The 14,061-nt window shown below is 37.7% G+C and overlaps 1 protein-coding gene across 7 annotated transcripts in view; it reads right to left on the reverse strand.

Annotated features, from left to right (window-relative positions):
• Positions 1-14,061, reverse strand: part of BLTP1 (bridge-like lipid transfer protein family member 1) — a 158,929-nt gene that overhangs the window by 139,034 nt on the left and 5,834 nt on the right. For all 7 annotated transcript variants that reach the window (XM_019741408.3, XM_019741409.3, XM_019741413.3 and 4 more), the window contains exons 3-6: positions 6,946-7,067; positions 4,063-4,179; positions 3,051-3,129; positions 1,891-1,955 (exon numbers count right to left, since the gene is read on the reverse strand). In XM_019741408.3, the coding sequence (XP_019596967.3) occupies positions 1,891-1,955; positions 3,051-3,129; positions 4,063-4,179; positions 6,946-7,042 (358 nt within the window). In that variant the 5' untranslated portion in view covers positions 7,043-7,067. The remainder of the gene's footprint in view (positions 1-1,890; positions 1,956-3,050; positions 3,130-4,062; positions 4,180-6,945; positions 7,068-14,061) is intronic.

Below are 14,061 nucleotides of genomic sequence, written 5' to 3' on the forward strand. Positions count from 1 at the left end.
TTTAGAAAACGTTTTCCACACATGGAATCTGCCTATTATCTTTTCCAGTCATTCTGACTTCATTAATTCTACAGATGCCAAATTCTAATCAGTGTATGCCAGCCTTTTCAAGGAAGAGTACATCATGTATTATAGATGAGGGGGGAAATTAGGTGGGAGCAAGGAAATGATAGTAAAGAGAAAAAATAATAGTGAAGTAACAGTGAAATCTAAAGTAATTTAGGCTAGCTCAAACTTAGAAATGTAATAACTTTTGGAACTTTAAATAAATTTTCCCACAGAAACAAAGTTATAAATGACAGTAAGATTCCTAGGTGAACCCACATACCACAAAACCCCCACCATTTCAGAATTGCAATGTAGGGCGCCAGAAACACAGATGGTCCTGATAGCTGAGAAAAGGTACAAGAGTTTCATCCTCTTCTGACCTTTCTCTCCCAGGACCCAACTAAAATCTTCTAGAACAGTACAGTTACATTTGGCCCTTGAACGACACAGGTTTGAAATCCATGGGTCCATTTATACGTGGATTTCTTTTCAATAAATACTGTAAATGTATTTTCTCTTATGAGTTTCTTAACATTTTCTTTTCTCTAACTTACTTTATTGTACGAATACAGTATATAATACACATAACATACAAAATATGTTTCAATAGACTGTTTATGTTATTGGCAAGGCTTCTGGTCAACAGTAGGCTATTAGTAGTTAAGTTTTTGGGGAGTGAAAAGTTATATACAGATTTATGACTGCACAGGGAAGGGGGGCTGGTCAGTGCCCCTAATCCCTGCATGGTTCAAGGGTCAACTACAGTTATCAAAGTATGGTCCAGGGACTGTGGGGTGCTCCCAAGGCCCTTCCCAGATAACCAAAAGGTCAAAACTATTCTAATAGGATTATTATATTAAGATGTTTCATTTTTTTTATCAATCACTCTCCTATGAATAGACAGTGGAGTTTTTTTAAAGGCTATGTGATGTATGATATTTCAACAGATCTTCCATTAAGCCAGCATTAAAAAGATTTGAAAAATACAAAATAATGACATTCTTCTCACTCTTTTGTTTTTTTTTTGCTTTGAAAAAGTTCCTTTTCATAAAGTATGTCATTTATTTTAATATGTAATGGATTCATTATGGTTATTTTTAATGAAATAAAAATGTTTCTATAATTAGCAGGCTTAATGTAAATGAAAGCTCTTTGGAATCCTCAATAATGCAGAAGAATGTCAAGGGTCCTGAGATTAAACAGTGTGAGAATTGTTATTTGAGAGAGTCAAGACCGGGTCCCCTCTTCCTTGAAGCCACTGGTACAGTTAGTGTCGAGTAGACTTTTCTGGCCTACAGAGCAGAGCCTTACAGAGCCATGAAATAAAGATCTGGGAAGGAAATTCTGACGTGGCACAATTCCGATGCTGAAAGCAGAACCAGAAGACAGTCTAGAGACTGATTCCTCTTTTCTGTTCATCCTACCATACAAGATAAGTGAGAACTAGGAGCAGCATCAGGTAGAAGAATAAATAGAGGCATGGAAGCTGAAGTGAAAATGGCGCAGCAGATGAATGGAGAGCGCTGGGAAGGCCATTTGACCACAGCAGTAGTTAGGTCCACAGATATAAGTCCATAGGCAGTGGGGCTAGAAATGTGGGCAAGGGTCATGTTGAGCATGACCTTGAATAAATAATTAACTAAAGTAACCAAATTTAATCAAGCAAGAGGAAAGCTGCTAAAGGATGTTCAGTCAACTGGTGATAAAATCAAAGTTTTGTAGACTCCAAAGTTTTAAAAGTAATTTTATCTATCATAAAATGTGAAACGTGTCAATATCCATAGTTGAAAACTCAGATTACATGACTGAAGATTTCAAACACATGAATAAGTGAAAACTCACCATGTTGCTTCTGCTTTGGGTTATACATTTTCCACCAACGAAAAATTATAAATCCATCTTGAATTCTAAGCAAGATAAATTACAGAAATAAAAACTTAAGTTAACAATTTACTCAACTCACTTCTTAATTACTTATTATAAAAGGCAAGAAATTGATAATAAATAAGGAAATGCAAAAAATTCTCAACAGAACACTGGCATACCTAAATATTCCATAATCTTCCAGTTAAAAAAGGAAAAGAAGATTTGCATAAGTCTAAATTTGATTCTTCTATCCAGGTAAAATGTAAAACCAAATTATATTCAACAGGAAAATGAATTGTTACCAGAAAACGTTTTTCTTTTATAAATATTTTTTAATGGTGTAAAAACTACATAAGCAAAAAAGCCAAATCTTGAAAGGGGACGTTAGCACACTAAGGAAAACTTTTAAAGATATTCCTTCATTTCTGTAATGATATATCACCTCATGCTCCAAAGGGATGAACTTCGAGCATCTTAACTTTTACTTTTTACTTTTAACTTGGAAGTTTAGACTCAACAAAGAAGTTGCCTCTACTATTTTAAGTCAAGTGTATGTGTTGCCAGAAACCAGCATCTCTCAACTAATTCAAGTTCTAAGTAACAAATTTTAAGAAAATCACAAAAATAGAGTAAGCTTTTCTTTCAAGGCTTACAAAAGAGAGAACATAGTAAACATACTAATTGTAATTTCTTATTACATTCAGATTTGTGTCTCCTTCTTAAAGTAAAATTAGAGTTGTTAACAGATACAAAACAATTCTAAAAACTTATTACCCAATAAGGACCTAAAGGATGAGAGTTATTGGCATCTCTTATCCTTATTTTATATAACAAATGACCACCATGAATTTTACAACAGAAATGACCAGGTAACTTAATGGATCAATTTTTCATCTTAGAATGAAGTGAGATTATTCATTTCCATAAACTGCTATTTGGTAAACTGTTTGCCAGACTAAACTTTAGTTAATCTACTGACAGAAACATTTTAAAACATCAACTCACCAGCTATGATTTACTGAAAACAATGATTTTTGCTTTATGGTTTTATTTGAAGGAGTCATATTAAATAATCAGAACAATTTCTACAATATTTTAAGTTTAAAATTGTTTTTTAAATTCATCGTTTTGTTTACCTAATAGACATGTCTTCTGTAATGTAATAGATTTCACGAACCATGACTTTCCCAGAAAGAACAGAGAAAGAGAAGGAGCCTGTTATAGGAAAAAAACAACAGTGATTAATGTAATTGCTTTGATAGTAGAACCCTTAAAACTTAAAATAGTGTTAGCATTCAATTTACTCAATAATTAAACGTTCTCTGACTCCCTTCCTGATATCCTTACAGCCTTACTAATTTCAATCATTCTTTCTTCAAACAGTACCCCAAGTTCATCACAGTAGACAGAGCTACTAAATAACCATATGAGGACATTAAATAGCTGCTTCATATGATTAATTCCTTTAATTATGCACAGCCATTAAATAAACCCAAAGCAGTTACTAACTCAGCATTTTCCTCCATTAACAGGTGATTCCAGGAACCAGTCATTGCCTCAAATTCATGAAAGACTATTGATGTCTGAGAGAAGTTTATGCCCACTAGGAAGTACTCCTCTCTAAGGAAGGTTAGAACGGTTCTAATTCAGTGTCTCCTCTCCCCGCCCCCACTGGTTTAGGGCTTTCCAAAGCATACAGTTTCCTAATACACCCTCCAACCTATCTGCAAATCTTCCACTTACAAATACTCAGAAACTAAATTAATAAAGCAGGCCACAAAATGAAATATACATGATGATTCCAACTTACAGGGTTTTAAAGTATGGGTTACTTTAAAAAGGAAAAAAACAGCAAAAACTTCATCGAGCATTAGAAACTTTCTCTGTATTTTTCAAATTATTTTAATGAGCATCTTTTATAAGCAAAAAAAGTAAAATAGTAACTACAGAAACACTTTCAAGAAATAAGAATGAGGTAATGTACAAAACCTGTCAGACTGCTGCATGAGAGAATGTCCAGTTAAAGGAGTCTAACCTTAAGAAACAAAGGTAAATTTCTAAAGCTATGACCTGCTTATAAAATATAAATTTGTAAAACATACCTCAAGATTGCACAGAAGAAATAAATGCAGTATTACTCAAACTTACCAATATGGATATAGCCATGTTTGTATAATCTGTTCAGGACCAATGTTAAAATAAGACCAACATTCCGAGAATTGTAGTATGTGAGATAAATAATCCATCCACAGGACAAAATGGTAGCTGTTAGGAGAAAAAAGTGCAAAAGGATATCTTTCAATCACCTTAATATCTTAGCAAAAATTTGTTAGCAAAAGATCATTTACCACATTCAGAAATCATAGGAATTTCTTCCATATGGTAACATGTCCTCTTACAATTCAACTTGGAGTTTTAAAGTTAGAGGTTGATTCTACTTTATCCAACTTTCCTCATTCTCTTGTAGTCATTAACCGGAAAAGCATAGATTCTATTCAGATCAATTAAAGTAATCTTTCCTTTGTTTCTGTTTCCTTTTATTGTTTTAGTTATTAAACATATGTTAAGATGTTCTGGGACAAGAAAGCCCACATTTCTGAATATTCTGAAAAACACCCACTTTTATTAGACAGGCTTAAAGCTCATCCCCAAACTATTTCCTAAAGGGTCAAGTTACTTAAAAAGAAAAAAAATTGATATATATATATATTTTTAATCAGAGAAAAGTCATTAAATCAACAGACTCTTCTTTTTAAAAAGCAATGGAAATAAGTGGGGATTTCAGCGACTTAAAGGCACATCCACATTAAATAGGACACCTTTTACTATTTGATTGTAATTGATAAGAGACTAACCTACTTGTACTGATGATGCTACAGTAAATGATCTTCCAAATTTGACCATTTTTCATGAAGTTTATAGTCATACTTATAAAATTTATAATATTTCCAAAAAAACTAGTTCATGAATATACAAAAAGTAAAACATAAGAAAGCATTTTCTGATAATTTTTAACTCATCCATTTAAAAAGTGTAACTATTTTCTAAGTTAGAACAAAGTAATGTAAAGCAATTTAACATGCGTAAGTTTTCAGCAACATCAAATTTTTTTAACTTTTTAAAAAAATTATTTAATATACCGGTTTCCCTGAAAATAAGACGTAGCCGGACCATCAGCTCTGATGCGTCTTTTGGAGCAAAAATTAACATAAGACCCAGTATTGTATTGTATTGTATTATATTATATTATATTATATTATATTATATTATATTATATTATATTATATTAGACTTGGTCTTATATTATAGTAAAATAAGACCAGGTCTTATATTAATTTTTGCTCCAAAAGACGCATCAGAGCTGATGGTCCAGCTTGGTCTTATTTTCAGGGAAGCACAGTAGATAAAACAAAGCAGTGACTGAGAGTCAAAATACAACATCTCTCAGGGTAGCTTAGATTGATGGTAATAGCTTGGATGTAGAAGTGCTATGATCGGTCATAAAAATTATTTCTAAAACAATTCTTTTGAAAATTATTTTGATGCTATATCATTATGTTTTAAGTTTAAAGTCATTTTGTATTTTTTTTTTTTTTTTACTGTAAATCATTGTGTTAACAGTAGATGGTTGTGGGCCATTCAGAAAGGCAAGAGGTATTTGCTAAGAAAGTATGCTTCTAGTATTAAACAGCCTAGGGACTGTGTCCTTTTCATTGTATCACATCCCCCACCCTCTCTAAAATATCATAAGGCCACTAATAAAATACTGAGATTAAACAATCCAGTGTTCTTCTGGTTGTTGGTGCTATGTTTTCCTTCAAGAAATGAAAGAAATGAATTGTATACAACAGAAAACAGTCAGAGAAATTCTAGGTGATAGGAGAAGGGATAGGAAAGAAGGAAGAATTCTGCCCTTAATTAAACTAAAAGATCATTTTCAACACTGCTTTTTATGAAGTCCTATTTCATACTAATGTTTTGCATTTTATTTTACTTTTTTTGGTTTTCATTCATGATAATTTACAACAGTTCACTTTCATCAATTAAAAACAACAGAACTCAAAGTTTCAATGGTCACCTAATGCTACATTACATTCCTTCTATACACACTTCATGTCTGCCTGTGTCCCTATGACATGTCCTGTGGTGCCACGAGAGAAGCACACGCACAAACTCAGAAAAAACAGCCATGTAACGTGTGTAAGTCATTTGATCCTCATGGGCCTCGATTCCCAAACACGTTTAAAGGAAAAGACGACCGCCTACCTTCCTAAGCGCGCTGCGCAGTCAGAGACAACATGGGAAAATGCCTGTGCTGTGCACACACAAGACGTTCAATAAGCAGCACTGCCCTCCCTGTCCTCTCTTACCCCATCTGACCCGTCCTACTTTGCGCTCAGCCTTTTACTGTCTACCTAACATTCAACTCAAATACTGCTGCTCCACAAAAGCTTCCCGGGTAATAGCCCAGAGTAATCTCTCCCTTCCTTGATATGTTTTTGCTATTTCTCCCTCTTATTTATTCATATTCATTCATTCACTGGTATTCCGTCCCTCTCTTGGCCATTTAATTATACTCTGTTTTATGTTATTAGTATGTCTCTAGAAAACTTTTGGAATATCACACAAAATATTATTACTAGTAGAGGCCACTGCCAAGTGCGTAAGGGGTGAGGACAGAAATGAGATTAATTAGGTGTACACATTTTATTTTACTCTAAACATGCATTTACCATGAGGATTTATCACTTTTATAACAAAGCAAACAAAAGTTTGTGTGTGTATTGGGACGGGGGTGGAGGAGTGGACCTGAAACAGGAAAGAGAAGTGAAGTGCAATGTCTTTCCTCTCCTCCCATCTCCCCTACGTCAGACAAGCAGGCGGCCTCAGGAAAAGAGCAGTTCCCAAAACAAGCATTCAGAGAAATACACTGGAAGCATTCCAACTTCAGCCAACCACCACTTAAAACTTGGCAGCTGTTAATCCCTACATAAAAAAGTAATAATGTATAAGAAAATACATTCTACTTACCAACAAGGAGCCAAACCACATTGGAATTGTGTTCTGTCAGAAAATCCTCTAACTGAGTGATACTAGGGACAATACTGTCATTCTTCCTTTGATCCATGACTGAAGTTTTTCCACAGCAGCATCTAAAAGAGTTCAAAGGTTAAAATTAGAATCAGAGATGTATTAACCTGCAAGGAAGCTTATGTAAGGGAGAAAAGGTGAATTTAATAAATATGAAAGTTTATTAAATAACATTCTGCTTTCTTTAATGATAAAACTGCAAAAATGCAACAAACAACAAAACATGTCCACATTTCTACATAAAATAAAAGCCTTTCCATGACTGGATTTCATCATACTAAGTATGAGTAGAGACTCAGGTTCAGTTACTACACTCTGGTTACTATACTTCAGTAACTATACTCGGAACATCATGATTCTGAAACCTAGTCAAAGGTATTTATCTCAACAATAAGAAGGGACTAAGTACTGTGAGAATTAACAAAGGGAAACCTCAGTTAAAATGGAGTTAGAAGGCCAAAAGGGGGAGCCCGCTCACTCTACCACTTAATGGCAATTACAGACCCCCACAAAAAGGCATCAATTACAGACCCCATCAGGAAGAGACTCCCCTTGCAAGTTATACTACTTTACTACTCCAGCAGGCGGAAGGAAGATAATATTTGGATGAAATAAATGCCTCATTATTAAAGTACATAATTACAAACTACTGCTAAAGATAAGGAAGTATTTCCAATGTACCCAGGGCTAATGAGACTCCTAAGTGATCCTTTTTATCCTCAAGAAAATACAATGTTCTATGTCAGTTATATCTCAATAAAACTGGGGTGAAAAATGCTCTCATATTTTCAAAGCTTTGAAAAATCCATCAACCAGCAACTTAAAATTCAGGGGCTAACTTTACAGCATGAGCTTTCTTTCTTCCTTTTTTCAGTTTTCTAAATTAAAGAATAAAACAAAATTTTTAAAAGGGAGAAAGCACTTGGAAAAGACCTATAATCTAAAACCAAACAGTCACATACAATGGTTTACATGTTATAAAATAACACCTGTACTTATTTCACACTTATTTTCACCATTTCACACATGTATCACCACTATAGCACTGAGAGCGAAAAGATCACCTACTGATGCCTGGGGATATTCCATGAGGGATGTGTCCCCACGTTCAACTTTCCACATAAAAAGAGGATCTGTTTTGAACCAAATCCAAGGGGAAGTGATCTGTCCACCAAAAGAATCAACCGTTCCCATCCCAAATCATCACCACCAACCAGTGTAAGCACCCACAGCCAAAGGGAATTAGGAAGAGTGGTCCAGGCTGCAGAGACAGAAAACTGCAGTGTCACACAGTTCTCACCAACATGTTTCCAATTATGAGTTAATGCAAAACCTTTAAGCAAAATCAACAGATAAAGGCTCACTCGTTAAAAGAACACATTTTGAGCAAACACACAAGAAAATGCCAGGACTTAACGAAGGCCCTGTGGGGGCGGAGCCCCAGAGAGTAGTTTCCAGGCTCTCGGCCTCACATAGACAGGTGCTGGCTCAGGTAGTAAATGGCCAACTGTGATTGCATGGCCATCAGCTGTGGCTAGTTGGCCGTCAGCTGTAACCAGTGAGCCATTGGCCACTAATATAACTGCTGTGGCTGTGCTAGCAAGGAGGGAGAAGAATGGGGGCTAGCAAGAAGATGGCGGCTGGGCTGGCAAGAGTGGATGGCGGTTTGCGGACAGTGTGGATCCAGCCTCCAGTGAGAGTATAGTGCCGCCAGAGAGAATATACTAGTATGACTCCCCTATCTATGGCTCCTTGTGTGTTCCTTTTTGGCCTCACCATATCCTGCGTTCTTGTACGGGGAGCGGGAGCAGAGACCCCGCAGGCCGCCCCGCACGACAAATGGCGCAGCGAGCAGGGTCTCCCGCACGACAGGCCCTCAAGGAAGAAGTGGACATTCTGGTGCAAAGGAAGTCAGAGCGAGGGCCGCAGAGAACCAGACGGCAGCAGCCACACGCTCAGCGCCACTGTGAGTGCCACGCCCCCAGCTCCGTCGCGGAGAGGACAGCAGGCTGATAAAAGCAGCTACTGTGTAAGCTTCATGGAGCAAATGACAGAATTAAGCCCAACTGGTTGTTTCCTCTTCCTTTCCCTTCCCGAAGCGTTCAGTCTCAAAGCCACAGGTGAAGCAGTAAGGCCGCCATCTGCATATGGGGAAAGGAGCAACAGCAGTGCCCTGGCCCAGAGCGGATGTCAGAGCCCCAGGAGGGTAAATTAACTATCCATTTGTGCCAAGAAGAGGCAAGTGGAAGAGCAGCTGCATTTCAGGGTATTAAAGCCACTGCAGCACGAGGAGGCCACACCTGCAAGAAGACGTGAGGCACTTCCTCACGGGGGAAGGAAGAGGGCATCCATGGTGGGGGACCGGCAGGAGAAGCAGTCCAGCTCAGGTGCCGGGGCTGAACAGTGATAGCGCACCTGCACAGGGAGGTGGCCTGCTGCAGGGTGTCAACCCAGGAGGACGGCCTCAGACCCCGAGAGATACGGAGGGCACCATACAGGCGGCCCTGTGGGGTAGGGTGCTGATGCGGGAGAAGGAGGGTGAACACCTGGGAGAGAGCCCAGGCCAGGTAGGGGGGCGGGGATTAATCAAGGAGGTAAATGTATCAGGTAATGGGAACCTAGTTTCTAACTGTGGAGGATATATAAAGGAAGAAAATTCGAATTAACCCTGGGGTGTTAGATAAGAGCTGGAGGTATAGTTTTCAATATAAACGGATATAGAAATAATATAACTGTAAATGTATGTCATGTGTGTAGGGACCGAGTCCCAGAGAGCAGTTTCCAGGCTCTCGGCCTCACGTGGAAAGGTGCTAGCTCGGGTAATAGATGGCCATCAGCTGTGATCAGATGGCCGTCAGCTGTAACCAGTGAGCCATAAATCACTAATGCAACTGCCGTGGCGACACTAGCAAGCGCGGATTGCGGATGGTGCAGCTCCTACTTCCTCTGTCTCGCCCGGCCACCAGCCAGAATATAGTGGTATGAACCCCCTTATCCATGGCTCCGTGGGTGTTCCTTTTTGGCCTCGCCATGTCCTGTGTTCATCTGCCGGGTGCGGGAGCTGAGTGCCTGCATTACAATGTGTATGCATATATTCATTCACAGGTCCTGCGAGCAGAATACCCCAATAAACATGAGCAGGGAACCTGGCTTCTAAAAACCATTTTCTACTAAGAGGAAAAGGGCTCCTTGAAGAAATGGCTGATTCCACAACTAGGGCAAGGAAAGTCGAGGTTGAGCCCCGTTTCCAGTAAGGAAAGCGGTGCTCAAAGAATGATGGGAACATGTCAAAAGGACACAGAAACCAGCATGAAGAGGCTCCCACTGGCAAAATCTGGGACAAGTTAAGCATCAAAATAAAAAATAATAATGGATTACAACCCATTTAATAAAAAAGGAATCTTTGAGTCCATATGAATAGAAATAATTAAATTTTGACAAGCAATAGGATATTCATATCGTCTCAAATAACTCCCCCCCAAAATTATTCATAATCAAGGGGGGAAGGGGAACTGTGGGAAAGCCGGCACTTAACATGAAGTGATCGTGAACCACATCAGGATTAGGATCTAAGTCAGAACGGTGCTCTCCTCAGAGAAGAACGCAGCCTCACTTCTAAGGTATACCTGACAAAGACGCATAACCTCCATCTCACCTGTTACCCCTCCTGACCCATTAAGACCAAAAGGGATTGTTTTATTCATGTTTGTATCCACAATGCCAGAGACAGCGCCTGGAACACAGCCACTGTTTTCAAATATCATTTTCAGTAGTATTTTTATTTATTACATAAGAAAACAACACTAATCTACATGTTTGAAGACATGCTCTCAGTATTTTCATGATTCATTTATAGTCTCTTCATTCTTTCTGAAATCCATGGTATTCATTTCAAAACTGCTGTCCACATTAGAAAAATATGTGGTAATTATTATTTTAGTGACATACAAAGAAAAGCATGAAAATGTGAAAGTTTAATCAAACAGAATAAACCAGAAATTTATCACAGTTCCTAATTTAACACCACCACTGCTACCACCATTTCAAGAACTATCTTTCCAAGAAAGATTACTTTCCAAGATGAATTACCTGTAAAATCTTTTCAAATACTACATTCAAATGATTTCATTTCTCTCCCACTCCATAAAAGAAATAAAGTCATCTAACATCTAATACTTGCATCGGGAGACTTTTAGAGATAGCCTTTCAAACCTTTATTTTAATCCTCCAAAAATGGAGATCATCCTACAAATCAATACAAAAAATACAAATGATAGAAAAATGAATGAAATATATAAATAGGCAATTCAGACAAAGACAGTAGCACTAGCAATTAGGGACAATCACCACTTACCACTCACTACTCATCTAAGTGACAATTAGAAAGACTGCAAACTATTAGGTTGGTGTAAAAGTAATTGCGATTTTCGAAATTATTTTTAACCCTTTAAACTACAATTACTTTTGCACCAACCTAATATATTGGCAAAAGTATGGGAACAATGCATGACTCATACACTGCTGAAGGGCGTAAATCTCTTTGAGAAGAACGATTTATCAGATACTGTAAAAATGTATATGCTTTGACTTGGATATCAGGTCTAGACTCTATTTCTCAGAAATACTCAAGCATAAAGGTATTTTTTTTTTAAGGAAAGTCACTGTATCATTATGTATCATACTGAAAAACTGGAAAAAATGTCAAGTATTGGAAAAAAGTTGAATTATAGTATACTCTTACTATGAAATGATATGCAGCCTTCCTAAAAGAAGGAGAGCTCGATAAGGGCTGACTCAGAAATGTCCAGGTTATATGTGATGTTAGCGGGATAAAGCAGGTTGAGAAACAAGATGTGTAGTATTCTCACGTTAAAACAGACTCTCCATTATTGCGTATACACACCACCTATGCCTATATGAGCACATACGTGGTGTGTGTATATGTATACTTTTTTTAATCTGCAAAACATTAGCAAAGCCATGAGTGGGTACCTCCAGAGACCGCAGTGGGAGGAGATATGAGGGAAAGAAGAAGAAATTGCAGGACTTTCACTTACACTACTCTTGATACTTAGGTATTATTTAAATGTTTTATAATTGGCATATAATACTTCCATAATTTAAAAAGAAAAAAGGGAGAGTGGTGGCTGGCAGACAGGACATGACAGGTGGGAAACGGGCTGGCTTTTGACAAAGAGGAACACTTCCTTTATCCAAACAGGAAGAACAGAGGAAAGGATGGACCCAGATTCAAGGAGATTCGGGAATGGAAAGATGAGAGAATCTGATGGCTTACTGTATGTTTGTAAATTATAAGTTAAGTTTATATCTACTAAAACCTCCTCTATTTCATTCTCTTTTTTTGTTGGTTCCAATTACAGTTCCTTTACTCCTCTTTATTTTTTTTTTACGTTTTAATTTGTGTTTATAACAGCTGGCAGAAGGACGGCCCTACCTGAGGGTGGTAGCTGAAAGGAAATATGGATGAGAGGGCCTTCAGGCCTGAGAAGGGTAATGGAAGGAAGTAGATGGTCTGCACACCTGCCCACTGGTCCCCAAGAAAACCTCACTGCACTGCTCAGCCCCTCCCAGGCCGACACTGCTCCTTCAAAAGGAATATCACCCCATAATGTGACACAGCATTTCAGAAATAAGGTTTTCCTATAACAGGTTTAAACTTGACTATGTCTATATACTATTACCTATGACTGGAGAAGACCTACCTGTGACGAGCCACAGCTTCCCCTGCCACAGTCATGGGAAAGTAGCTACTTGAGCTTGATTATTTGAGCACATAGTAAGACAGTGCATGACAACATAGAGGTAGTTTTGTTTGTTTATTCATCCAATATATATTTATAGAGATTAAACATCCGACTGCACAGCTAAGGAATTCTGAGTATTAGGTGTAAGACTTGGAATATTTACAACAATCTTTGTAGGATGCCTGACAATGCAGAAAACGCTACACAAAGGCCGTTTGAATGACGGCCTGTATCTCAGCAGTTATCACATCACAATGTGATTATCCGTCTACAAGTCTGTCTCTTTAAGAATGGTTTGTCCTCTACATCTGCGTGTGCAATAGCCAACAAAGTTCCCGGTATACAGTAGGCTCTCAATAAACACTGGTTTCATAAATGAATGAAATAAACGCATCATAAAAAGTACATAACAATGAGCTATTGTCAAAGATAAGCAAGTATTTCTAATGCATTTAGGGCCAAAGAGACTCCTAAGTGATTTTTTTCACCCTGGAGAAAATTTGTTTTCATTTGCTTGTGTTTAAGAAGTAAAGAGGATATTCAACAATTTAATAACCCAATTTCAAATATAACAAAAATGAGAGAAAAAGAATTTTTCTCAAACTCCTCATGCAACAGTGAAGTCACAATTCTTGTATGAATGGTGTTCACATATCTTTAGAACATTATATTAAACTTCTCTGCATTTAACCAGTTTCTTTTCATAAGGAAGATTACATGGGTTTTAAAAGTTGGAAAATAAATCAACTTTCAAGATCTCCTTCAAACTCCATCAACATTCATAGTCTCTTCATCATCAGGTAAGATTAAACACTATTAGGACACAGCGGCATTCTGTGTGCCAGAATTCTGTGAAGTAAGCACTTTGTACAGTTTCTACACTGCACACCCAGAGGCCAAAGTTTACTGATGCACAAACTATTACAGAATATACACAGCTGAGTACGTGAAAAGTTTGCGGCTACTGTTTGGTTTCTTTTATAGAGTTCCCAATTTCAAAGTCAAATTTATGTCCTCCTTAACAATGAAGAAGCCGGGTGATGGACCCAAATGGCTCAGAAAATACCAACGCCAAGGGACTGCCTGAATAGACTGTTTATCTTTCCTACGGCATAACGACATCCCAAAACAAAAGTGAAACACAAATTAGATCACAACAACCTTTTTATCCAACCTGATGTTTGAAGAGTATGTAATTCATTTGAACAGTGTCTGCAATGGCTCTAGTCTGAGCACCGAGCAAAGGTAGACGGCCGAGAACAAACGAGTTGGTGACTGACGCGCCTGCCAA

This window comes from Rhinolophus sinicus, chromosome 15, assembly GCF_057876585.1.
Source record: "Rhinolophus sinicus isolate RSI-liver-muscle chromosome 15, RSI-T2T, whole genome shotgun sequence".
Lineage (NCBI taxonomy): Eukaryota > Metazoa > Chordata > Mammalia > Chiroptera > Rhinolophidae > Rhinolophus > Rhinolophus sinicus.